Source organism: Salvia splendens, chromosome 14 (assembly GCF_004379255.2).
Source record: "Salvia splendens isolate huo1 chromosome 14, SspV2, whole genome shotgun sequence".
NCBI lineage: Eukaryota > Viridiplantae > Streptophyta > Magnoliopsida > Lamiales > Lamiaceae > Salvia > Salvia splendens.
Genome location: NC_056045.1, coordinates 26,519,006 through 26,531,382, shown reverse-complemented (window position 1 = coordinate 26,531,382; position 12,377 = coordinate 26,519,006). Strand labels below are relative to the sequence as shown.

Here is a 12,377-nt window from a genome sequence, read left to right as displayed (position 1 = left end):
TTCCCACTTTGCCAAAAGTTGAATTTGTAGATTTACCTGTAAAAATCATGGATTAAATATGCCCGGTCAATGGATTTTGACTAAATAATAAATGTGACGAGACATTTAATTTTGTGAAATTAAATGACATAGCGTCGATCTACATTTTACGTAGGTAAATGTAGTATATTCACTTCCTCAAATCCGATTTCCGGTGAGTGAGAAATAGTGGATTAAAGTTGGACATAATTAGCTTTTAATTAAAGCTTAGAGATGGAGCTTAGGGAATAATTAACTAGTGTTAATTATCCCATATTGGAGGATTAACACATCTTTAATGTGTATAAATTAAGTGACTTTATGTTACTTAATAATTATAGTGGACCAAGATGGGTGAAAGAGCCCACACGCGCGCACACGCGCGCGCCGCCGCCGCCGCCCGCCCGCCCGAGCCCGAGCCCGAGCCCGTGCCCGTGCACGTGCTCGTGCTCGTGGTCGCGGCCGCGGGCCTCGGGCCTCGGGCCCGGGCCCGATCCCGAGCCCGATCCCGGTCTCGATCTTGATCTTGGCAATTGGTCTTTGGGCTTGGTGCTTGGCCCAAACTATTCTTTTTGGACCACCGCCGAGTCAGCAATCCAAGTGGCTTGACACGTCGTCAAGCGAGGCACAGTCACGGTTGCCACGTGAGAAATCCACACGCTCCACACACGGGTGGCACATTACAGCCACACGCCTGTAACCGACGTCGGTTACGTTTTTGCCATGATGAGCCTTCAATGGCTGGTTGACCCTGCATGGTGGTTGGCCTATAAATAGGCTAGCCATACCACTGCATTAGGACACACACCTACAAGCATTCTCTGCATAAGCTCTCTCCCTCTCCCTGCATTGTCTTTCTGTCGAAGCTCTGCCCTCTCCTCCATCCCGTTCGCCGGAGCTCTGCTGATTGCGGTGCTGCATCAGAAGAGACGTAGCCGTTTTACCTTTGGGGACGACACGCCAAACCGAGAGCACTACCGGGGCGTATCTCGTCTTGCGGGAAGAGGCCTCCTCGACTCGGCTGTCATAGCATACTGGTTTAGTTGTTTCATTTTCGTTGTAACTTCAGTTCATTTTTGTATTCCTTCTTTTGGGTTGTATTACGCCCGGTTTTGTTATCTTGTAATCCCAGAAACCAACAATCGCAAGACGAGATAGCTTGCCTTTGAAGGAATTTGAACTTCTAAACTGAACTAAAACTTCCGAAACATTAACACCTTTTGCTGGAGATGTCGACGGAATCCAACACTGCTGCTGCCAACGCCACCGCCGCCATTCCCTCCACCATGGCGACCACTGGACCGGTCAATACTTCATCGATTCCCTCGATGATGCCAACTCCTGGCTTCCCAGCCGCTTCATCCACCGTCCCTTGGGTTTGGGACAACCCCTTCGGGGCGTCCACTGGTTCCACCTTTGGTGGTTCGGTTGGTTCCACTTTTAGTGGTTCCTTCGGGTCCTTTAACGGATCGAGTGCTGGGGCCTTCGGGTCTCACACGAATGCTGGGACCTTCGGGTCTCATGCGGGTGCTAGTCCCTTCGGGGCTGGTACGACCATGGCGGGCTCTATGCCCAACATGAATGGTGGGGGCTCTATGCCCAACCATGTTGTTGGCTCCTTCGGGGGCAACGGAATTGGTTCCTTCCAAGGACCAACTGCGGCACCTTTGGCACCAAGAATGATGCCACCTGCCGAGAAACCACCAAAGTTTGGAGGATCTGACTTCAAGCGGTGGTATCAAAAGATGTTGTTCTACTTGACAACATTGGGCGTCGCCAACTTCCTCACGGAGAACGAGCCGCCCGCGCCAAGCGACCAAGAGACTAGGCTCGAAGTCATGGCGGACTATGAAGCTTGGAGAAAAGGGGATTATCTATGTAAAAACTTTATTTTAAGTGCATTAGATGATAGCCTCTATAATGTATACTCCAATGTAACCACATCTAAACAAATGTGGGAAAGCCTAGAGAAGAAATATAGCATAGACAATGCTGCAGGGACTGAACAGGTTGTAGCATCCAAGTTTATGGACTACAAGATGGTCGACTCTCGACCCATCATGGAGCAAGTCCAAGAGCTCCAAATGATCATCCACTCCTTAGTGGCTGAAGGGATGACCTTGCCCGATAAGTTCCTAAGGTGCACGATCATTGACAAGCTCCCTCCAAGTTGGAAGGACTTCAAGAGTTATCTCAAGCACAAGCGAAAGCAGATGACCCTTGAAGACTTGATCGTGAAGTTGCGCATTGAGGCCGACGTGCGCAAAAGTGATCAAAAGGCTAAGGGCTTCACCCCAAATGAAGCCAAAGCCAACCTGTTGGAGCGGGGCGGTCCCTCCAACAAACGCCCTCGCCCAAACCGTCCAAACGACAAAGGGAAGGGAAAGCAGCCTTCAAAGAAGTTTGAAGGCGACTGCTACAAGTGTGGCAAACCAGGCCACTTTGCTAAAGACTGCCGCAGCAAGAAGAAGAAGCCGGCAGCCCACGTCGTTGAGAAGGAGTTCAAGGACTGGGATGAGAACGACCTCATTGCAGTGGTCACTGAAGATGTTAACCTTGTTGATAACAAGGGAGGCTGGTACATCGACACCGGCGCTACTGCTCATGTTTGCTCCGACAGGAGCAAGTTTGCCTCCTACACTGCTGTTGAAGGGAGGAAGATCAACATGGGGAATCAAGCATCGTCCGAAGTCCTCGGCGTTGGCAACGTGATTCTCATGATGACGTCTGGCCTAACTATCACTTTGAAGGATGTGCTGCATGTCCCGGACATCCGCAAGAACCTAGTGTCAGGATCAATACTAGTTAATAAAGGGTTTAAACTTGTATTTGAGTCCGATAGGTTTGTCTTGTATAAGTTTGGAAAATCCATCGGAAAAGGTTATGTAACCGATGGGCTTTTCAAGCTTAGTGTAGCAACTCGAAGTGTTGCGAAGCCATTGGCCAATAAGAATAAAGCATCTACTTCCTCTTATTTGATTGAATCTTCAAATTTGTGGCATTGTAGATTGGGACATGTAAATTCAAAAGCCATTAAAAGATTAGTAAATTTAGATTTACTAAAGGCTAATGAATTGGATATCCAAGATAAATGTGAAATTTGTCTTGAAGCAAAAATGACTAAGTTGCCGTTTCACTCGGTTGAACGAAGCACAAAACCCCTTGAATTAATTCACACGGATGTATGTGATTTAAAGATGTTGCAAACTAGAGGTGGTAAAAAGTACTTTATCACTTTCATAGATGATTGCACAAGATATTGCTACATTTATCTTTTAAGAAGCAAAGATGAAGCAATAGAGGCGTTCAAAAATTATAAGAACGAAGTTGAGAATCAACTTGGTTGTAAAATCAAAATGATTCGAAGCGATAGAGGAGGCGAATATGTAGCCCCGTTTGAGGAGTTATGCAACGCAAGTGGTATAATTCATCAAACAACTGCTCAATATTCACCACAATCTAATGGTGTTGCAGAACGCAAGAATCGAACTCTAAAAGAGATGATGAATGCACTGCTACTCAGTTCAGGATTACCACATAACATGTGGGGGGAAGCTGTTTTGACAGCAAACTATATTTTGAATAAAATCCCTCTCAAAGGAAAAGATGTTACTCCTTATGAGTTGTGGAAGGGAAGGAAGCCATCCTACAAATACCTCAAAGTGTGGGGGTGTTTGGCAAAGGTGATGGTTCCTCCGCCCAAAGAAGTTACAATCGGACCTAAGACGGTTGATTGCATCTTCATTGGATATGCACTTAACAGTAGTGCATATCGATTTGTTGTTCACAAGTCTGAAATATCGACTATCACAGTAGGAACAACAATTGAGTCGAGGAATGCTGTATTTCTCGAAAATACCTTTCCTTGCAAAGATAAGGAAAAGGTATCAACCAATTCTGAGACAAGAATTGAAGAAGCCACTAGTTCTAAACAAGTGGAAGAAGAAGCCACTAGTTCTAAATCAACAGATGCGGAACCTGAATCGCGCAAGCGTGCAAGGCCCGATCCAAAAGATACAGTACTAAGACGTGGTAATAGAGTCAGAACACCAAAAACTTTTGGTCCTGACTACATTGCTTTCATGTTGGATGAAGAACCAACATCGATAAAAGTAGCCTTTGCTGGCCCAGACGGGCTGCATTGGAGAGAAGCTGTTCAAAGCGAAATTGATTCAATTTTGCTAAACCACACATGGGTGTTGGTTGATTTGCCCGAAGGTGCTAAACCTTTAGGATGCAAATGGGTTCTTAAAAGAAAGTTTAAGGCCGATGGAACAGTTGATAAGTATAAAGCCCGATTAGTAGTAAAGGGTTTTAAACAAAAAGAAGGACATGACTTCTTCGATACCTATTCACCTGTAACAAGGATTACATCTATCCGGGTGCTTCTCGCTATTGCTGCATTGCACAATCTCGAGATTCATCAAATGGATGTAAAGACCGCGTTTCTGAATGGTGAACTAGAAGACGAAATCTACATGGAACAACCCGAAGGGTTTGTAGTACCTGGACAAGAGAAAAAGGTATGCAAGCTCGTGAAATCCCTATATGGATTGAAACAAGCGCCATTGCAATGGCACTTGAAGTTTGATAATGTGATGTTATCAAATGGGTTTAAAATCAACGAGTGCGACAAATGTGTCTACATCAAGAGCACTAATAACGGTCATGTTATAGTGTGTCTCTACGTTGATGATATGTTAATCTTGGGTAGCAACACTCAAGTAATTAACGATACAAAGGCCATGTTAAAGAGAAACTTTGACATGAAAGACATGGGTCTAGCCGATGTAATTCTTGGAATGAAGATTCTAAGAACGAATGATGGAATCATCTTAACACAATCACATTATGTTGAGAAGATATTGAATAAATTCAAAGCCTATGATGGCGCGCCGGTTAAGACTCCAATTGAACTCGACGTTCACTTGAGCAAAAACAAAGGCGAGCCCGTTGCACAAGAAGAGTATACACGGGTCATCGGGTGCATTATGTACTTGACTAATTGCACTCGACCTGACATTGCTTGTGCCGTGAACAAGTTAAGTCGTTACACGAGCAATCCAAGCAAAGAGCACTGGAGAGCTCTTGTGAGGGTTTTGAGATATTTAAAACACACTCAAAATCTTGGGCTACACTTCTCGAGATACCCCCCGGTGCTTGAAGGGTACTGTGATGCCAATTGGATATCCGATAATAGAGACTCACTTTCAACAAGTGGATATGTCTTTACTATTGGGGGTGGTGCTGTATCGTGGAAATCCACAAAACAGACCTGTATAGCCCGATCAACAATGGAATCGGAGTCATTGCCTTGGATAAGGCTGGTGAGGAAGCCGAGTGGCTTAAGAACTTCCTTGAAGACATTCCATGTTGGTCTAAGCCAGTGCCACCAGTGCTGATTCACTGCGATAGCCAAGCGGCTATTGGAAGGGCAAACAATGGTTTCTATAACGGTAAGTCTCGACATATACGTCGACGACATAACACCGTGAGACATTTGATCACAACAGGGGTGATTACAATTGACTATGTGAAGTCAATAGATAATCTAGCGGATCCGCTAACCAAAGGGTTAAACCGTGATCAAATGAATAAGTTGCTAGATGGAATGGGTTTGAAATCCACAAACTAAAGAATTGTCATAGTGGTAACCCAACCATGATGACTGGAGATCCAAGAACTTGGTTCAAAGGGACAACTAAGCTATGAGAGTTCATGAGAAACACTCAACTATATCTATTCCCTAGAGAGCAATAGAGTGTTGGAGAGCTTGCCTAGTGGTAAAGGCTAAGTCTATGACTTTTAATGGTTCTTAAGGATCTCAAAGAGATGGAATTCTCAAAGAGACCAAGTATGGCAAGGTACTTGACTAAGAATCACCTATGTAAGTGCGAAGTGTGGTCGCTTCATAAAAAAATGCACTTATGAATCCAAAGTGGTGTCCAAGACCGCAATGGACACAAAACGTGAGAACGGATGAGGTTGAGGTGTTTAAGCGTTAACACCATTGTCTCGGTGCACGCCGTGGGGGATTAGTTCAAAGCATCGCGCTACTAAGCCGCCTGTGTATCCGATGGTGTCGACTATGGAGGGTTCAAAGTCAACAACTACCTATCCTTATGCTTATATACCTCGCGAGGGTTGAGCTTGTGTCTGCATGCATATGCATTCGGCTATTTCCACTCATGTGGGGGATTGTAAAAATCATGGATTAAATATGCCCGGTCAATGGATTTTGACCAAATAATAAATGTGACGAGACATTTAATTTTGTGAAATTAAATGACATAGCGTCGATCTACATTTTACGTAGGTAAATGTAGTATATTCACTTCCTCAAATCCGATTTCTGGTGAGTGAGAAATAGTGGATTAAAGTTGGGCATGATTAGCTTTTAATTAAAGCTTGGAGATGGAGCTTAGGGAATAATTAACTAGTGTTAATTATCCCACATTGGAGGATTAACACATCTTTAATGTGTATAAATTAAGTGACTTTATGTTACTTAATAATTATAGTGGACCAAGATGGGTGAAAGAGCCCACACGCGCGCACACGCGCGCGCCGCCGCCGCCGCCCGCCCGCCCGAGCCCGAGCCCGTGCACGTGCTCGTGCTCGTGGTCGCGGCCGCGGGCCTCGGGCCCCGGGCCCGGGCCCGATCCCGAGCCCGAGCCCGATCTCGATCTTGATCTTGGATCTTGGCAATTGGTCTTTGGGTGGTCTTTGGGCTTGGTGCTTGGCCCAAACTATTCTTTTTGGACCACCGCCGAGTCAGCAATCCAAGTGGCTTGACACGTCGTCAAGCGAGGCACAGTCACGGTTGCCACGTGAGAAATCCACACGCTCCACACACGGGTGGCACATTACAGCCACACGCCTGTAACCGACGCCGGTTACGTTTTTGCCATGATGAGCCTTCAATGGCTGGTTGACCCTGCATGGTGGTTGGCCTATAAATAGGCTAGCCATACCACTGCATTAGGACACACACCTACAAGCATTCTCTGCATAAGCTCTCTCCCTCTCCCTGCATTGTCTTTCTGTCGAAGCTCTGCCCTCTCCTCCATCCCGTTCGCCGGAGCTCTGCTGATTGCGGTGCTGCATCAGAAGAGACGTAGCCGTTTTACCTTTGGGGACGACACGCCAAACCGAGAGCACTATCGGGGCGTATCTCGTCTTGCGGGAAGAGGCCTCCTCGACTCGGCTGTCATAGCATACTGGTTTAGTTGTTTCATTTTCGTTGTAACTTCAGTTCATTTTTGTATTCCTTCTTTTGGGTTGTATTACGCCCGGTTTTGTTATCTTGTAATCCCAGAAACCAACATTACCCAATTACAAAATTGTAGAATGTAGATTAACCCAAATTGACTAAAAACCGTGAAATACAAAATGTATATAGTAGCTATAAACTTAATACAGCACTAACATTAAATTAAATTAAACATATTTTTGGGGAAGTAAAGATTGACTCTAACCACGAAAATAATACCCTTTCGTAAAAAGTACATGATCAGAGGCAAAATTATGGGAAAGAAACAGAGAATACATAAAAGAATTATATTTATGCAAACACTTGTAGCATCACATGAAATATAACACTCGGATACACACAATTTTCCAGGTCACGCAGATGCAATAAGTAAAGACTATTCAATTTATTAGATGAATTGGACACAACATATATTGCGTGTCTAGTTTAGGCAGAGGTTTTAGTTTTAGTTGAACTGTGCCTGAATGTAATCGATAATGTTCTTCTCAACCCGGAAAGCCTTGGCCAGCACATCTGGGTTGATCTTGGGGTCCGACCCGAACACCGCATTGGCAATGGTGATGGTACCTGGGTTCTGGCTGCCGAAGCCAGCAAATGCAACGGCGTTGGTCTTTCCAACGTTCAACTGAAAGTGGATGAGACCTTGTGGGAAGACGAAGACATCTCCGGGGTACAAATATTTGGTAAAGAGCTTGTTCTTCTGGGCCGGATCGGCTGGGTTGGAAGTGACGAAGCCCACATAAAGAGTGCCTTCCATCAAGAGGAAGGCTTCGGTTGCACGGGGGTGGGTGTGGGGTGGGTTGATCCCGTATGGGGCGAAGTCGAGGCGAGCCAGGGAAACGCCTAGAGTGTTGAGCCCGGGAAGCTGGTTAACGTTGACTGCGGTCACGGCCGATCCAACCTGATTGGATGTGTTTCCGGCCTTGTTTAGACCCTGTCTGAGGAAATCATCCGCGACCACCATGGTCGGGTTCTTGCAAAACTTCCCGTTCACAAAAACTGCATGCAAACAGTTTAGTATATATGCATGCTGATGAGAACGCACATTTTAGGTCACATTAACTTTTCTTTTCTTTTTTTTGAGTTATTTACCCTATCAAACGGACTCTATACATAGTATCGGTTTGATATAATCGATTGAATTACCTGCAGAGCTGGAATCGGGAACAGCAACGCAGAAATCCTGAAGCTGGCCGGGATCGGAAGCATATGTCATCGAAGCCCATGAAGAAACAAGAACAATGGCGCATAAAAGAAAAGCCATCTTCGTATGTTTGATGATATATTGTTGTTGTGATGGAAAACTTAGCATCGTATCACTGCTTTTTATAGGAGAAATTCATCATATAACTAATACTCTACATTCATATTTTTATAATCTAATTTTATTTAGACTTCTTCAAAATCCACCAATCAAGCACTCCACTAGTTATAATATATATTGCCTGCTGTTAATTTCTCTATCAAAGCATATTTGATTGAGCTTCTATATAATTAGTCTCCATCAAATTAATCAAACCTAGAGGGGAAGTATATAATATAAAGTCAAGGGTGTTGATCTTTCATTTTCAACTTGGCTAAGAAAAATATGAAAATCAATAGAGGATCAAATGAAGAATAAGCGTGCAGTTGTGCACTAGATAATTAGGAATCTCAACAGAAGCATATGCCGTTTTAGAAGATTTAGTAGACAAGAAAACACTAAGATATGCATGATTAATTATATAAGAAAAAGTGGGTGAATTAGTTGTGTAATTTACCGAATTAAAATTGACATATATAAAATCTAGAATACCAGTTATGCATTTGAATCTGTCTGAAACAGCCATATTTTCTTATAAACAAGCTTCATTAAAATATATTGATCTCAATTAAATTGACGTTGTCATGTGCAATAACGAAATCTTCTAATTAAGTAATTACTATCTTATCACAAAAACTCTTGAAGGAACAGTGAAGCTAACTCTAAGAAAAATATAATATTTAAATCATAATTAATTTAATCGCTTCATATAAAAATAAATTGATTCTAGAAAAAGGAACAGTCAATTATCAGAATTATAAGAAAATATTGGATTGAAGTTTTTAAGAAGAAAGTCAAGTACTTAAGCAAAATTAATTCGCTAACGCTAATATATTAATCAGGTCCCTTTTGGATATTCTTGGGCTCATTATATATATCAACTTGTTCGAACACAATCACACTCAAAATCAGCAATAAGGAATATTTGATTTTGACATTGTCACAACATTTTCTATTTATACACCATCAGAAACTTTGTCATCAAAATAGACTAAGTAACATTTTCGTGTGCTGGAGATTCATTCTTGCTGAATTAATTGAAACAGCTTTAATTGGACTTGGTAACCTTTACATATAGAGATTAATTCTAACTGGATATAAATTAAACAATTAGACAAAATGTGGCCCCTCATATACCAATTTACACATCCAATAATTAATTTGCACGACATAAATTATTAACATTTCATAAAGAATAGAAAGTAGAAATATCAACTTCTGTACGTATAGTATTATAAAGAGCAAATATTAATTTTAAAACCTGGTTAATGAATTGAAATAGTGTATGTGGCCCCTCCTATACCAATATTTAAACATCCAATAATTAATTTGCACGACATAATTATTAACATTTCATAAAGAATAGAAAGTAGAAATATCAACTTCTGTACGTATAGTATTATAAAGAGCAAATATTAATTTTAAAATCTGATTAATGAATAGAAATAGTGTATGGCTTGGGAGATTTTGGTGAGTCAATATCTAATCCAAAACCTAACTTTCACCTTCTATATTTAATTAGTTGGAGGACTGATTAGATCTTTTTTGATTATGATAATGATCTTGTGATTTAATTGCATAGGATAAATTAGTAATACCGTAAAAAATAAATCTATAGATTAATAAAGTACGCATTAATTGACTGGTCTAAGATTTTGGATTAACTAATTCCAATTTGAATTATAAGTTGAGATTGAAGGAGTCTTCATATGAGATGAAATATACAAAAAAAAGTTTGATATACTTAGAGCATGCGCAGCGGTGGCGTCCGTCGCCACCGCCGTCCGAGCCGCTGGCACGGACGCCATCCGCCGCCGCTGGCACGGCGCTGCTCGATGTATCGAGCACGTCCGTGCCAGCGGACGCACACGTGGCGCGCTCCCATTCGTCAACGGCATAGCCGTTGTATTTAAACATTTTTTATTTTTATTTTTATTTTTTTTAAAAATCGGTTTTTTATTAAAAAAACAGATAAAAAATAAAAAAAAAATTCACTTCCCCAAAAAAAATATCCGTTTATAACCGTTTTTTACACCTTTTTAATTTTTTTCATTTTTTTTACCCCAAAAATACACACTTTCATCTATAAATACCCCCAATTTCACCCCAAAAATTCACATCAAACTACACAACTCTCATCATCATTCTCCAATATCCATTCTCATCTCCATTCTCTCATATCCATTTTCATCTTCATTCTCTCATACCCTACAACATCACTATGTCCGACGATAACCCTTCGGGCTCCCACGGTTGGAACCCCGAATGGTTCGGTTCACAACCGTTTCCTAGTCCGAAAACGGAATATTCGGCCCCTCCTCTCACCCAAGATTCGGGCGTTCCGGGTGGCTACCGGCCATACCCAATCGACGATCAAGGTGCCTCCGATGGGCGCTACGGGTGTACACCGGAGCCTAGGCCTCGCGCCCCTTCCCAAATGCCGACTCCTCCATCTCGCGCCGGTGTCCGCACACCGTACTCACCGGCGGAGATGGAAAGATTGTTCAAGGCGTACTTGGAAATCTCCGAAGATGCGGTGGTTGGAACGAACCGATCCGGCGATCTTTTTTGGTGGCGCGTCTCTAGCCGGTACAATGCAAACCGGCCGCCGGGAACGATCGAGCGCAACGAGAGTATGGTGCGCAACTACATCGGCCGAGCCAACGAAGAAATTGGCAAGTTCAACGGCTATTTCATCCAGGAGTCTCGGAATGCCGGGAGCGGCCGAAGCGAGGTCGACATCATCACCGCCGCGCTGAGCACCTACCAATCCATGAACGGTAAGTCGTTCAAATATCTTAACGTTTGGCAGGAGACGCGGACGCACCCGAAGTATAAGGGAGGCATAACATCCTCCTCTAGCGGCTCCTCCAAACGATCAAGGTCGGTAGCCCTATCCGACTCCGGCTCGGAAGAAGTGGCTAGCCAACTCGCCGGAGCTAACTTGGGTAGCCCCGACGCCGGACCGAGTTGTTGCTAACGCCGCCCCCGAAGGCGGCGGCCAACCGTCGTCGCGGCTCGACCCCCGAAGCCACTCCCGAAGCCACTCCCGCTCCCTATGTGCCACCTCCACCCCCGAACAACTCGCTGTGGATGCTCTTAAGCCAACTCAATATGGCCGATAGGTCATCTATGACCCCCACGCAACTTGAAACACACGAGACCATGATAAAAGGTCTCTAAAAACAATTGGGGTTGATCCCGCCGGATGCGTAGTCTTATTAGGAGTTTAATTATATAATTTTTAATTTTTAGGATTTTAATTATGTAATTTTTAATTTTAAGGAGTTTAATTATGTAATTTTTAATTTTTTGGATTTTAATTATGTATTTTTTAATTTTATTTGTAATTTGTAATATTTATTGTGATTTTTAAATGGATTTTAATATTATGGAAATGTTTTTGTTTAATTGAATTTTATATTAATTGTGCTCGTCCTTGCGGAAGAGCACAGTTGTGTGTGTTGTGCTCTTGCCAGAGAGCAGGCATGAATAGTACCGCCTGGGCCCACAACCGTGCCGCTGGCAAGAGCACGGTTGTGGATGCTCTTAGACGCAGTTAATTAGAGTGTCCACAAGGACAACCCCAATAGTCCCGCACCTTTTTTGTCCACATCTCCAATTTATTTGTCCGCGCCCACAAAAAAAATTGTCCGCAGCTATAAAGTGGACACTTCCAATAGCCCCAAAATTTTTAGCCACTTATCATTTTTTTCGTCTACATTAAATCAATTAAAATTATCGGAATGTAAATAATTAGAAAACGAGGTAATTGTGACCGAA

The 12,377-nt window shown here is 43.0% G+C and overlaps 1 protein-coding gene across 1 annotated transcript; it reads right to left on the bottom strand.

Moving 5' to 3' along the window:
- Positions 1–7,736: 7,736 nt before the first annotated feature.
- On the bottom strand, positions 7,737–9,190 carry LOC121764757 (putative germin-like protein 2-1). The gene is made up of 2 exons (XM_042160778.1): positions 8,438–9,190; positions 7,737–8,290 (listed from the first exon to the last, which is right to left on the bottom strand). The coding sequence occupies exons 1-2, from the start codon at positions 8,601–8,603 to the stop codon at positions 7,737–7,739; spliced, it is 720 nt and encodes a 239-aa protein (XP_042016712.1). The 5' UTR covers positions 8,604–9,190.
- Positions 9,191–12,377: the final 3,187 nt, after the last annotated feature.